This window comes from Aotus nancymaae, unplaced genomic scaffold (assembly GCF_030222135.1).
Source record: "Aotus nancymaae isolate 86718 unplaced genomic scaffold, 86718_ANA_hifiasm-v0.15.2.pri h1tg000158l, whole genome shotgun sequence".
NCBI lineage: Eukaryota > Metazoa > Chordata > Mammalia > Primates > Aotidae > Aotus > Aotus nancymaae.
The window spans coordinates 1110131-1121674 of NW_026988573.1; the positions used below are offsets into that span (position 1 = coordinate 1110131).

At 52.8% G+C, this 11544-nt stretch overlaps 1 protein-coding gene across 1 annotated transcript; it reads left to right on the forward strand.

The window, feature by feature from the left end:
- The first annotated feature begins 1719 nt into the window (after window positions 1-1719).
- Window positions 1720-11341, forward strand: LOC110567512 (surfeit locus protein 6-like). Its single transcript, XM_064371746.1, has 5 exons — window positions 1720-1813; window positions 3229-3438; window positions 4013-4101; window positions 5047-5259; window positions 5460-11341. Exons 1-5 carry the CDS (start codon window positions 1720-1722, stop codon window positions 5937-5939), a joined length of 1086 nt encoding a protein of 361 aa, XP_064227816.1. The 3' UTR covers window positions 5940-11341.
- Window positions 11342-11544: the final 203 nt, after the last annotated feature.

The window sequence follows — 11544 nt, forward strand, 5'->3', positions numbered from 1 at the left end:
AGTTGCAGTGAGCCAAGATCACATCACTGCACTCCATCCTGGGCAAAAGACTCCCCGTCTAAAAAAAATAAAAACAGGATCAGAATGGTGGTGAGATGGGAGTGGGTCTAGTTGGGTAATCGAGGTGCTCTGAATGCACAGCTGATAGGATTTGCTGAAGCATTGGATGTGGGAATAAGAAAGGAGTCACTGGTTTCAGAGTCTGACCCAAGCACCTGGAAGGATGGACCTGCTTTAACTGAAAAGAGTTGGGATGAGAGGAAGAGATGGGGCTTAGGGGATCAGATACCCATTCTGAACTCAGTAGGTGATGGGGTTAAGATGCCCAGCAGTGAAGTGTCACGCCCATTCTCCACGCCCATGCATGAAGCATCACCTCTAGGCTGGTCTGAATGGCAGTGGGATGTCAGAACTTACTAACCTTAGTGTCACCGTAGTTGACATACAACCTGCCCCCCCCACTGCTCAATTTGACTGGGTTTTTTAAAAGTGAAAAAAATGTAAATTTTTTTGAGACAGCCTGGCACTCCAGGCTACAATGCAGTGACATGATCTTGGATCACTGAAACCTCCAGCTCCCGGGTTCAAGCGATCCTCTCTTCTCAGCCTCCTGAGTAGTTGGGACTACAGGGGCAGGCCACCACATTCAGCTAATTTTTAAATTTTTTTGTAGGGATAGGGTCTCACTGTGTTGCCCAGGCTGGTCTCCATCTCTTGGGCTCAAGTAATCCTTCCTTGGCCTCCCAAACTGCTGGAATTACAGGCGTGAGCCACTGTGCCCCGCCAAAAAATTTTTTTTAACTCGCCTCATGGCAGAAATTAGAGGAAGAAAGTTTAGTTCTTACTGTTTCTAATATACATATATTAGCAGCCACCTTTTCAATTGTAATTTAAGAGTTCCAAATTCTCCCTTCACCAACAGGGTTGCCCTGGAAGGGGCTCTGGGTCCTTAACGAGCCTGTAGTTTTCCTGTGCAGGAACTGGGGTATGGGGGTCCCGAGCCTCAGGCCATGACTTGTCCTTTCTCCTGCCCCTGGTGAGTTCTTACGAACGCCACGTCCTGTGTTAAAGATAGTGGTGTGTAATAATATTTTTCACCCAGGGGGTCTTCCTTGAACAGGCTGGCTCCCTCCCACCCAACACTTGTCCCTTTCCCCGGGGCTTTCCTTGGCGCTCCCCTCACATGACGGTCACACGCTTGCCCTGTTTATCAGTTACCTATACGGCAGACACTGGCCGAGAACACCTGTGTGTGACACACGACTTGTGTCCGGTGGGACTGAACCTAAGGCCTGCCACGTGTCAGGCGTTCAGTCCGCGTCCGCCCGAGACCTGAGGCCCCTTAAGGACTGAATGAATATACTGCTGGTCATTCATTGATTTCGCCCCTACTCCAGAGCGCCTGCTGTGCCGGGGGTGGGGGTGAGGGGAGCGAAGGGACACGTGCGGGATGCAGAAGATGGACGCCCCGAGGCCCGAAATCTGAGTCTCCGACTGCTGCTGCTGCGGGCGAAGGTCCGCTACCCTCGGCCCACAATGCTGTGCGCCCAGCCCCGCGCGCCGCTTCCGGAGGAGCCAGGCCTGACTAATCGAGCGTGCGGGCTGGAGGCTCGGCGCTCGTCTGGCGGCGCCTGCACGTGTAGTGGTTTCCGGCGGGGTTGGTGAGGGTGGCCAGCGCCGCGGGGACGGTGTGAGTCGTGGACTGCCCCGATCTCCGCAATGGCCTCTCTGCTCGCCAAGGACGCCTACCTGCAGAGCCTGGCCAGGAAGATCTGCGCCCAGCCGGGCCCGCAGCCGCAGGCGCGCACGCGGGGTAATGCTCAGGGCCGGGACTGGGGGGCCTGCGAAGTGGGGACGTGGCCGAGGTCGGTGTAGACGAGTCTGTGAAGTACTAGAAAAAAATCTCAGTGACGTGTGAATCTCAGTGACGCCGTCTCCTTTTTTTTTTTTTTTTTTTTTTTTGAGACGGAATCTCGCTCTGTCGCCCAGGCTGGAGTGCAATGGCGCGATCTCGGCTCATTGCAACCTCCGACTCCCGGGTTCAAGCAGTTCTCCTGCTTCAGCCTCCCGAGTAGCTGGGATTACAGGCGCACTCCACCACGCCTGGCTGATTTTTGTATTTTTAGTAGAGACGGCGTTTCGCCATGTTGCCCAGGCTGGTCTCGAACTGCTGGCCTGGAGTGATCCACCCCCCTCGGCCTCCCGAAGTGCTGGGATTACGGCGTGAGCCACTGCGCCCAGCCGGTTTCCCCTATTTGTTATGGGTATCAGGGAGAAACCGCCACCCCGGGGGGCTGCGGAATTCGGTGCCGCCTGCCCATACTGCTCGAAGCATGGCTAGGATTCAGAGGAGGCCACCCTTGTAGGGCAGGTTCTCGGCTGCTGGCGTCCTGAACTAACGCACCACTTCCGCACTGGGCGGGAAGACAGGAGTAACTGTCAGTCAGTGGGAAAAGGCCCTTTTAGCCTTTAGCCCCTTCATTCATTCCACGCATGGTGCGGTGTGGGGAGGCGGAGGATGGCAGAGGGCTTCTGCGCATAGGATTCGCATGGCTCGGTGAGCAGGCTGCGCAAGGGAAGTAGATAATCTAGAGAATCGGGCGGGGAAGCAGACAGCGGGGACTTGTCAGTGCTGTCTGGGCCCAGGAGGAGGGGAGAGCAGCAGGGTCTTTGGAACCACCAGAGGTAAAACGGGGTTTCCTTTTTATTCAAGGACAAAATATTGGTTATAGCAAATCCAAAAACTTAACTGAGTTTTCTTCTTACTCAGTACGTCTTTAGTCTGTCTTTCTCGAAGTTTTTAAAACATTTTTTTCGTTTCTTAAAACGATTCAGTTCCCACTTTACATACTGATGTCTTCCATTTAAAATGTAAACGTCACCCCCAGCCACTAAAAGGACGCGCCCTCGTCGTGTTTGATGGCCACATAGTAGCTTGTCGTGAAGCAGGGCCAGAAATTATTGGTGGAGGTGGATAGTCAGGTTTTCTTAATTTTTCTCTCAAATAATGTGATGAACGTCCTTGAGGCCTAATATTTGTGCATGAATTCTCACAAGCAGAACAGCCGGATCAGGGTTGTGGTTCTGAGCTCTGGGGTCAGTGTCTCTGGCCCCCAGTCCTGATCCTCTTTCTGCCTCCTACTGGGATCAAAGCCTTGCTGAGCCTTTCCTGCCTGTTGAATGGGCCACGGGATCGGAACGGCGACTCTTTCTCATTTTACATTTTAGCTCGCAGAACTCAAGGCTCAGAAACTGCAGGGCCCCCAAGAAAGAAAAGGAAGAAAACACAAAAGAAATTTCGGGAGCGCGAAGAGAAGACTGCTGAGCACAAGGCCAAGTCCTTCGGGGAGAAGTCTCCAGCAGCCTCTGGGGCCAGGAGGCCTGAGGCAGCCGAAGGGGAAGCGGCTTCAGCTTCCAGCTCAGCAGAGCTCCCTGCAGGTGAGAGGCTTCAGGGCGTGTTGGTTCTGTGTGGGGCAGGCTGGCTTGGGCTTGGTCCCCTCTGCTCTTAAAAGAAAAAAAGCATCATCAGGCCCACAGGGATAGCACGAGACTTCCCCAAGAGTGAAGCTCACAGGAGCACTAGGGTGGATGGGACCGAAGGAACTGCATGGCGTTCCAGGCCACGTGGCGAGCAGGATGGCAGGGGGTGAGGCTGTGTCTCTCTGAGCACCTGGAGCAGCTTGGCTTGAAGAGCTGCACTGCCCTCACGTCTCTGCAGGGGTGTGGTGAGAGCCAACTTGTTCAGGGGCCCAGGCTGCCGAATTTGGAGGAGGTGTTTGGCTTGTGCCATAGGAAGTGTTTTCTCAGCACACTGACCTACCTCGAGAGGCACTCAGTTTTCTATCCTGGAGGAGGGTGTAGGAACCAGTCCAGGTGGAAGCGGTGGAGTAGAATTTACGGGAATTGTCCTGCAGATCCATGAGTGGCCACAGTGGGACAGGGGTGCTGGGTCCTAGGGAGGGAGGGGAAGGGTGAGAGAGCGCCCCCTGCAGTCCTGTCTCCTTCCCTGCAGGTGGCCTGGCCACAGAGCCTGAGTCTCTGTTTGCCCTGGATGTTCTGCGACAACGACTGCATGAGAAGATCCAGGAGGCCCGGAGCCAGGTAGGCGGGCAGGTGTGCCGGAGTGCTGTCTCTGCCCTGCCTGTGTTCTCCCCGGGGTCAGCCGTCAGCAGGAGCTGCAGCCCTGTTCTCCCTCTGCGGTGACCCTGCCTGGGCCCCGCAGCTGGGCCCGGGGAGAGCACTTCCTAGTTTCTTGGAAGAGCCTCAGTCCCTAGCGTCATCAGCCTCCTTCCTTCTGGGATGCTACCTTTGCTGAACACGACACTGGGATGGGCACCTCTTGTGTCTGTTTCTCTGAATGTCGTGATAGTCCTGTGAGTTGAGAGGGGCCTGAGCTGAGTGACCAGGCACAGGAAGTGCCAGTGCACTCTTTGTGCTGAATGGTGGTGTGGGCCCCTACCCACGCTTTCCCTGGGGCCCTTCCTTACAGCCTCGTGCTGTGTGGGGGACAGTCCCCACTTCTCTCCTCTGCCATCCCGAGGTACGGGGTGTGGTTCCTGAGAGGCTCGCGGCCCCCATTCTTGTAGCACAGGTCTGGTTCGGGCTGGTGTCGTGCTCTCGTTGGCCCGGGGATGGGAAAGGCCACTGGGGAGATCTTCGTTTGGGAACCTCATGAGCAGAGCGGGTAGGGGTCGGGACAGGTGCCTGGGTGTTCAGACCCCAACTCCAAGTTCTAGGCAGTGGTCTCCTCATCCATAAAACGCTGTGTGACAGGTGAAACCATGTTCGTAACGTATCCCGGCACATGGTAACTGCCTGGGAATTGGAAGCTGTGATTCTTATTTCGGGGGGTCCCTTCTCCCTTTTGGGGTCATTTGCATTTTGGGGAGCAGCATCCCGTTGTGGAACTCTGAACTAAGTGGGCCCCTTGTTCGGCGTGAGGATTTTCTCACCTGTCTTCCAGCCCTGATTCTTGTCGACCATGGGCCAAGCTACGGGACCCCGGGGTCGAGAGAGCTTTAATGAGCGAGCGCCTCTTTCCCACAGGGCAGTGCCCGGGAGCTGTCCCCTGCTGCCCTGGAGAAAAGGCAGCGGAGAAAGCAGGAACGGGACCGGAAGAAGAGGAAGCGAAAGGAGCTGCGGGCGAAAGAGAAGGCCAGGAAGGCTGAGGAGGCTGCGGACGCCCAGGAGCCAGTGGAGCCAGTCCCAGAGGGGGCCGGCAGGGAGCCTCGGGAGCCGCCGGGGCTGATCTTCAATAAGGTGAGTGGCAGCCGGGGCCTCGGGTGGGCCGGGTCCGCCTCAGGCCTCAGCGTTGCCCTTTGTCAGCTTCGTGACCTCCCCACCGACCCCATCACGTCTGTAAGGTGGCGACAGGGACAGGGCAGGTCCCTTGGGGTGCTGGCCAGGGCGGGGGCCCGAGCGCGGGGCTGGCACGAGCTGACGTCATATCGCCTTCCCAGGTGGAGGTGAGTGAAGACGAGCCGGCCAGCAAGGCGCAGCGCAGGAGGGAGAAGAGGCAGAGGGTGAAGGGGAACCTCACGCCGCTGACCGGGAGGAACTACCGGCAGCTGCTGGAGCGCCTGCAGGCGCGGCAGAGCCGGCTGGACGAGCTGCGCGGCCGGGACGAGGGGAAGGCGCGGGAGCTGGAGGCCAAGATGAAGTGGACCAACCTCCTGTACAAGGCGGAGGGCGTGAAGATCCGTGACGACGAGCGCCTGCTGCAGGAGGCCCTGAAGCGCAAGGAGAAGCGCAGGGCGCAGCGGCAGCGCAGGTGGGAGAAGCGCACGGCCAGCGTGGTGGAGAAGATGCGGCAGCGCCAGGACCGGCGGCGGCAGAACCTGCGCAGGAAGAAGGCGGCCCGCGCCGAGCGCCGCCTGCTCAAGGCCCGCAAGAAGGGCCGCATCCTGCCGCAGGACCTGGAGCGCGCGGGCCTGGCCTGAGCCTTTCCCGCCTGGGAGGCTCCGGGGGACCCTCTGAGTCCTTGATGGTGGCTCACCCCAGGATGTCCACGGACCTCGGCGCCTCCATGTGAAGGGGACAGAGTCGCTGTGCTGAGTTGTGAGAGCTCAGATCATCCGTGTGAAAGAGGATGTTTCAGCGTCATCCTTGAAAATGGGGCCCGCGGCCTTCAGACCCAGGGAAAGGGTGAGCCAGATTGGGGCACGGTCTTTTCCAGGCCTGAAAGCTTCCCCGAAGTTTGCAGGGTCAGGGAGGAGGGATGGTGGGGGTGGGCAGTCATTGCCTCTTCTCCCCTGCCTGTGTTCACAGGAGCCACAGGACGGAAGAGGGTGGCCTCTATTGCCAGGCCACCTTAGCTCACAGCTCACAAGGAGAGCCCTGAGGTGTAGCGTATGGGCACCTGGCACTCGGGAGTGGCAGGAGCATGTCCAGGCATGGGGCATCCGGGGGCAGAACGCCATGGCTCCTCCCCCCTCTCTTGGCTTCTGCCTGTGGGGGTCTCATTCCTTTCTCTTCTTCACTGCTCAGAATTTAGAGGGAGGAAGGGAGCTGTACCTTCCCAGAGTCCATGCATGTGAGTTGGGCCACGTGCATTGGTCCAAAGGAAAAGAGAATCAAACTAGAGAGAGTCTGAGGCAAATGGAAAATAGAAAGTGGGATGGAAGAATTAAATCCAAAGCTACAGGCAGACAAATGAACGCAGGAGAATGAACTCAGGTGAATTTTAGTGGTATATGGATGATAAAGCTGTGAATAAAATTCTTTGGTCTCCAGTTATGAGACAAAGATTGTAACCAAAAGGGAACTGGCATGTCTGTTATTAGACAGTAGACCGACGTGGAAAGGCACTGAAAGATCAAACGTCAGATGTGTGCGAGCTTCATCTCAGGACAGACACAACAGTGTCTGAAAAGAATACATCTTCTTTTCAAGCGTGTATGGAACACCACCTACTCTGTCCAGGAAAGAAGTCTTAAGATATTTCAAGGAATCAGTGTCATCATCTGACCATATCCCACTGTCATTAAAACAATTTTGAGCTAGGCCAGGCACGGTGGCTCACGCCTGTAATCCCAGCACTTTGGGAGGCCGAGGCGGATGGATCGCCTGAAGTTGAGAGTTTGAGACCAGCCTGACCAACATGGAGAAACTCCATCTCTACTGAAAATACAAAAATTAGCCAGGCGTGGTGGCGCAAGCCTGTAATCCCAGCTACTTGGGAGGCTGAGACAGCAGAATTGCTTGAATCTGGGAGGCAGAGGGCGTAGTGAGCCAAGATCATGCCACTGCACTCCAGCCCGGGCAACAAGAGTGAAACTCCGTCTCAAAAACAACTTTTTTTAATTTTTAAAATTTCATATTTGGAATTTTTGAAACATACTTATAAGTGAGCTCTATGAGATAAAGAATTCCTAATGGATGTTAGAAATATTTGGGACTAAAAGATAATAACATACTACATATTAACATTTGTGGAGCGTGGCCTGGCTTGGTGGCTCCTGCCTGTAATCCCAACACTTTACGGGTGGAGGTGGGTGGATCACTTGAGGTCAAGAGTTGGAGAGCAGCCTGGCCAACATGGTGAAACCTCATCTCTACTGAACATACAAAAATTAGCTGGGTGTGGTGGCACGTGCCTATAGTCCCAGCTACTGGGGAGGCTGAGGCAGGAGAATCGTTTGAACCTCGGAGGTGGAGATTGCAGTGAGCTGAGATGGCGCCACTGCGCTCCAGCCTGGGCGACAGTGAGACTCTGTCTCAAAAAGAAAAAAATTTGTGGAACAGAGCTAAACCTGCACAAAAAACCGCTCATGTTCCCTAAATGCATGTGTGTCTATAGATAGATAGTGTCGTTCATACACATATGTGCTGTATGTCTCTACACTTTATTTTTATTTTTATGTTTTTAGAGACGAGTCTCACTCTGTCGCCAGTCTGGAGTGCAGTGGTGCAATTTCAGCTCACTGCAACCGCCACCTCCCGAGTTCAAGCGATTCTCCTGCCTCAGCCTCCAGAGTAGCTGGGATTACAGGTGTGCATCACCACACCCAGATAATTTTTGTATTTTTAGTAGAGACAGGGTTTCACCATGTTGGCCAGGATGGTCTCAATTTCTTGACCTTGTGATCCGCCTGCCTCGGCCTCCCAAAGTGCTGGGATTACAGGTGTGAGCCACCGCACCCAGCACATGTGTCTGTATTATTAAGGGCCAAAGATAAACTAAGTGGGCTACTTACGTTTGTACAACTCAAAGTAAATGGAAGAAAAGTCTCCAAAACTGACTGACAGAAAGCCTGAGTTGTCATCACTGATGAAATTGAGTCAGTAGTTAATGTTCCCCTAGACAGTTTTACGGGGAAGTTCCACGAAACAGAACAGGTAATTCCAGACCTAGACAAATTCTAACAGAGAATCAAGTCAGAGAACACCTCATAATTTAACTTTGATAGCAAAACTAGACAAGAAGAAACGAGGTAAGGGGAAGGGAACTTACAAACCAAATACCGACGTCAAGATTTTAAACAATAATAAACCAAGTTTAGCAAAGTGCCACACTGGATTTAATTGGGAATTGCAAAGCGGTTTCAACGCCAGAGTATCTAAGAGTGTAATTCACATCAATAGACGAGAGGAGCAAAACCATGTGACCATCTCAGTGGCTGCAGAACAGGCACTCAGTAAGTCACCCAACAGCCATTTATAATAAGAATTCTTAGCAAGCTCGGAATTCAGGGGATTTCCTTAATCTGACGAGGGGATTTGGAGCCAGATATGGGACCCATCTTGAAACCACATTCTTGGTCAGGCAAATGTAGATGTATTTGAGGGAAAGATGTCCACATGGAGTCCCAAGAGGTGAGGTCATCTTCATAGTGAACTAAGGGGCCAGTGAGGGTCTGGAAAAGACCACGGGGGACCTACCATCACCTGGCTATGGAGACTGAGAGGATGGGTGGGGGAGGGCGGGATCTCATCCTGAGCAGAGACAGGACAGCTGGGTGGGCCAGTGAGGGCTGCAGGTCGGGGAAGCTGAGAGCGCAGCAATCTTAGTGCCACTGGATGTCTGTGCAAGGCACCTATGCCAGCCAGCGAGGTTGACAGCGAGGCTCGGTGGGGACTGGCACACTGGCTGGGAGAGTGGATGCAGTCATTCAGCAATGGATGGTATGGGCCGTCGCTGTCCCAGATGAGTTTCAGGAGGGAATGAGACCCAGTCCTACCTCTCAAGGAACTCAGTCTCATAGATAGTCATCCTGCAAAATGGCTAGGGGAAGGCTCAGGGTGCAGGGCCCTGATGTCACATAGAAAGTTGTGAATGTTGCCGGTACCAAAATGGAGTCCCTTATGTCAAACTCTAATAAAACGGAGGTGATGAAGCAGCCCTGATACACACGTTCCTGTAACAGGACTTAGCGCAATACATTTCTACAGACAGGCCAATAGCAGGACTTAGCACAAAACATCTTACAGACAGGCCAATAGCAGGACTTATCACAAAACATCTTACAGACAGGCCAATAGCAGGACTTAGCACAAAACATCTTACAGACAGGCCAATAGCAGGACTTAGCACAAAACATCTTACAGACAGGCCAATAGCAGGACTTAGCACAAAACATCTTACAGACAGGCCAATAGCAGGACTTAGCACAAAACATCTTACAGACAGGCCAATAGCAGGACTTAGCACAAAACATCTTACAGACAGGCCTATAGCAGGACTTAAGACATTTGTTCAAACAGACCAATAACGGGACTCAGCACAAGACATGTCTGCAGACAGACCGATGGCAGGACTGAGCACAAGACCATCCTCACAGTTGCATTATTCCAGGTAAGCTGCTATTCCCAAATCCCATTTATTTCAGAGAGTCCGTCTCTGGACTTCTTCGTAGGTTGACAGTGTCATGTAGGATTCAGCACAGTGAAGAAAGACGGGAAGGGCAAGCCCCGGCAGAAGACCAGAGGCAAGAGGGACCGTCAGGCATTTGTAAGGTCTAAAAAGTTGAGTGATAGCTGGCAACTTTTCTTATGTTGTGTTTCCCTTTGATTTATTCTTTGACTCATGAGTTATTTGGAGGTGTGTTATTTAGCTTCCAAATATTTGGGAATTTTCCAGAGATCTTTCGTTACTGATTTCTAGTTGAATTTCACTGTGGTCGGAGAACATATTTTGTACAACTTGAGTCCTTGCCTGGGGCGTGGTGGCTCACACCTGTAATCCCAACACTGGGAAGCTGAAGCAGGAGGATCACTTGAGCCTGGGCAACGTAGCAGGACCCTGTCTCTACAGAAAAATTACCCTGGGGTGGTTACCCGTGCCTATAGTCCCAGCTACTGGGAATGCTGAAGTGGGAGGATCACTTGAGCCCAGGAGGTTGAGGCTGCAGTAAGCCATGTTCCTGCCACTGCACTCCAGCCTGGGCAACAGAGGAAGAGCCTGTATCAAAAAAACAAACAAAACGAAAAACCACTTGAATCCTTTTGAAGTTAACAGGGTTTGTCTCATAGCCCTGACTATGTCTCTCTTGGTAAATGTGTGTGTGTGCTGGAGGAGAATGTATTCTGCTCTTGTGGGGTCAACTGTTTTAATGTCAGTCAGGTCCAGTGTATTTCAGTTCCATATCCTTGCCAATTTTCTAACTAGCCATCCTGCCAATTATTGCACTTCATCAAAAATTAAAAATTAAGAAAACAAAAAGAAAAAAAGGCTCACAATGGGAGAAAATATTTGTAAAACATACAGTATAATAAAGGACTTGTGGGCAGGCACGGTGGCTCACGCCTGTAATCCCAGCACTTTGGGAGGCCGAGGCAGGCGGATCACTTGAGGTCAGGAGTCCAAAACTAGAGGCCAACATGTTGAAACCCCGTTTCTACTAAAAATACCAAAATTAGCCAAGCATGGTGGCACATGACTGTAATCCCAGCTACTTGGGAGGCTGAGACAGGAGAATCGTTTGAACCTGGGAAACAGAGGTCACAGTGAGCTGAGATGTCGCCACTGCACTCCACCCAGCCTAGACAACAGTGAGACTCCCTCTCAAATAAATAAATAAATGGCAGCCAGGTGTGGCGGTTCATGCCTGTAATCCCAGCCCTTTGGAGGCCAAGGTGGGCAGTCACCTGAGGTTGGGTACTCAAGACCAGGCTGACCAACGTGGAGAAATCCATTTCTACTAAAAATACAAAACTAGCCAGGTGTGGTGGCATATGCCTGTAATCCCAGCTACTTGGGAGGCTGAGGCAAGAGAATCACTTGAACGCAGGACGTGGAGATTGCAGTGAGCCGAGATTGCGCCATTGCACTCCAGCCTGGGCAACAAGAGCGAAACTCTGTCAAATAAATAAGTAAATAACTAAATAAATGGGCTTAACCATTTTGGAGGTTCATTCGTTTTTCCATAACGATGTTCAGTCTTCCAGCACCAGTTGCTGAAAAGACTGTCTTCGCAGATTGCCTTTCCACCTTTATCTGAAATCGATCGGCCATGGGTCTGGGTAGGTCTGTTTCTAAACTGTGTGTTCTGTTCCCCTGAACCTCTCACCAGTGCCACACCGTCACTGTAGCTCTGTAGTAAGTGT

What these genes read in the sequence shown, in the direction of transcription:
- LOC110567512 (XM_064371746.1), top strand. Translation starts at nt 1,720, where the DNA reads ATGGCCTCTCTGCTCGCCAAGGACGCCTACCTGCAGAGCCTGGCCAGG. An exon ending in GCCGCAGGCGCGCACGCGGG is followed by an intron (nt 1,814 to 3,228) that starts GTAATGCTCAGG and finishes TTTACATTTTAG; the next exon opens with CTCGCAGAACTCAAGGCTCA. An exon ending in TCCAGGAGGCCCGGAGCCAG is followed by an intron (nt 4,102 to 5,046) that starts GTAGGCGGGCAG and finishes TCTTTCCCACAG; the next exon opens with GGCAGTGCCCGGGAGCTGTC.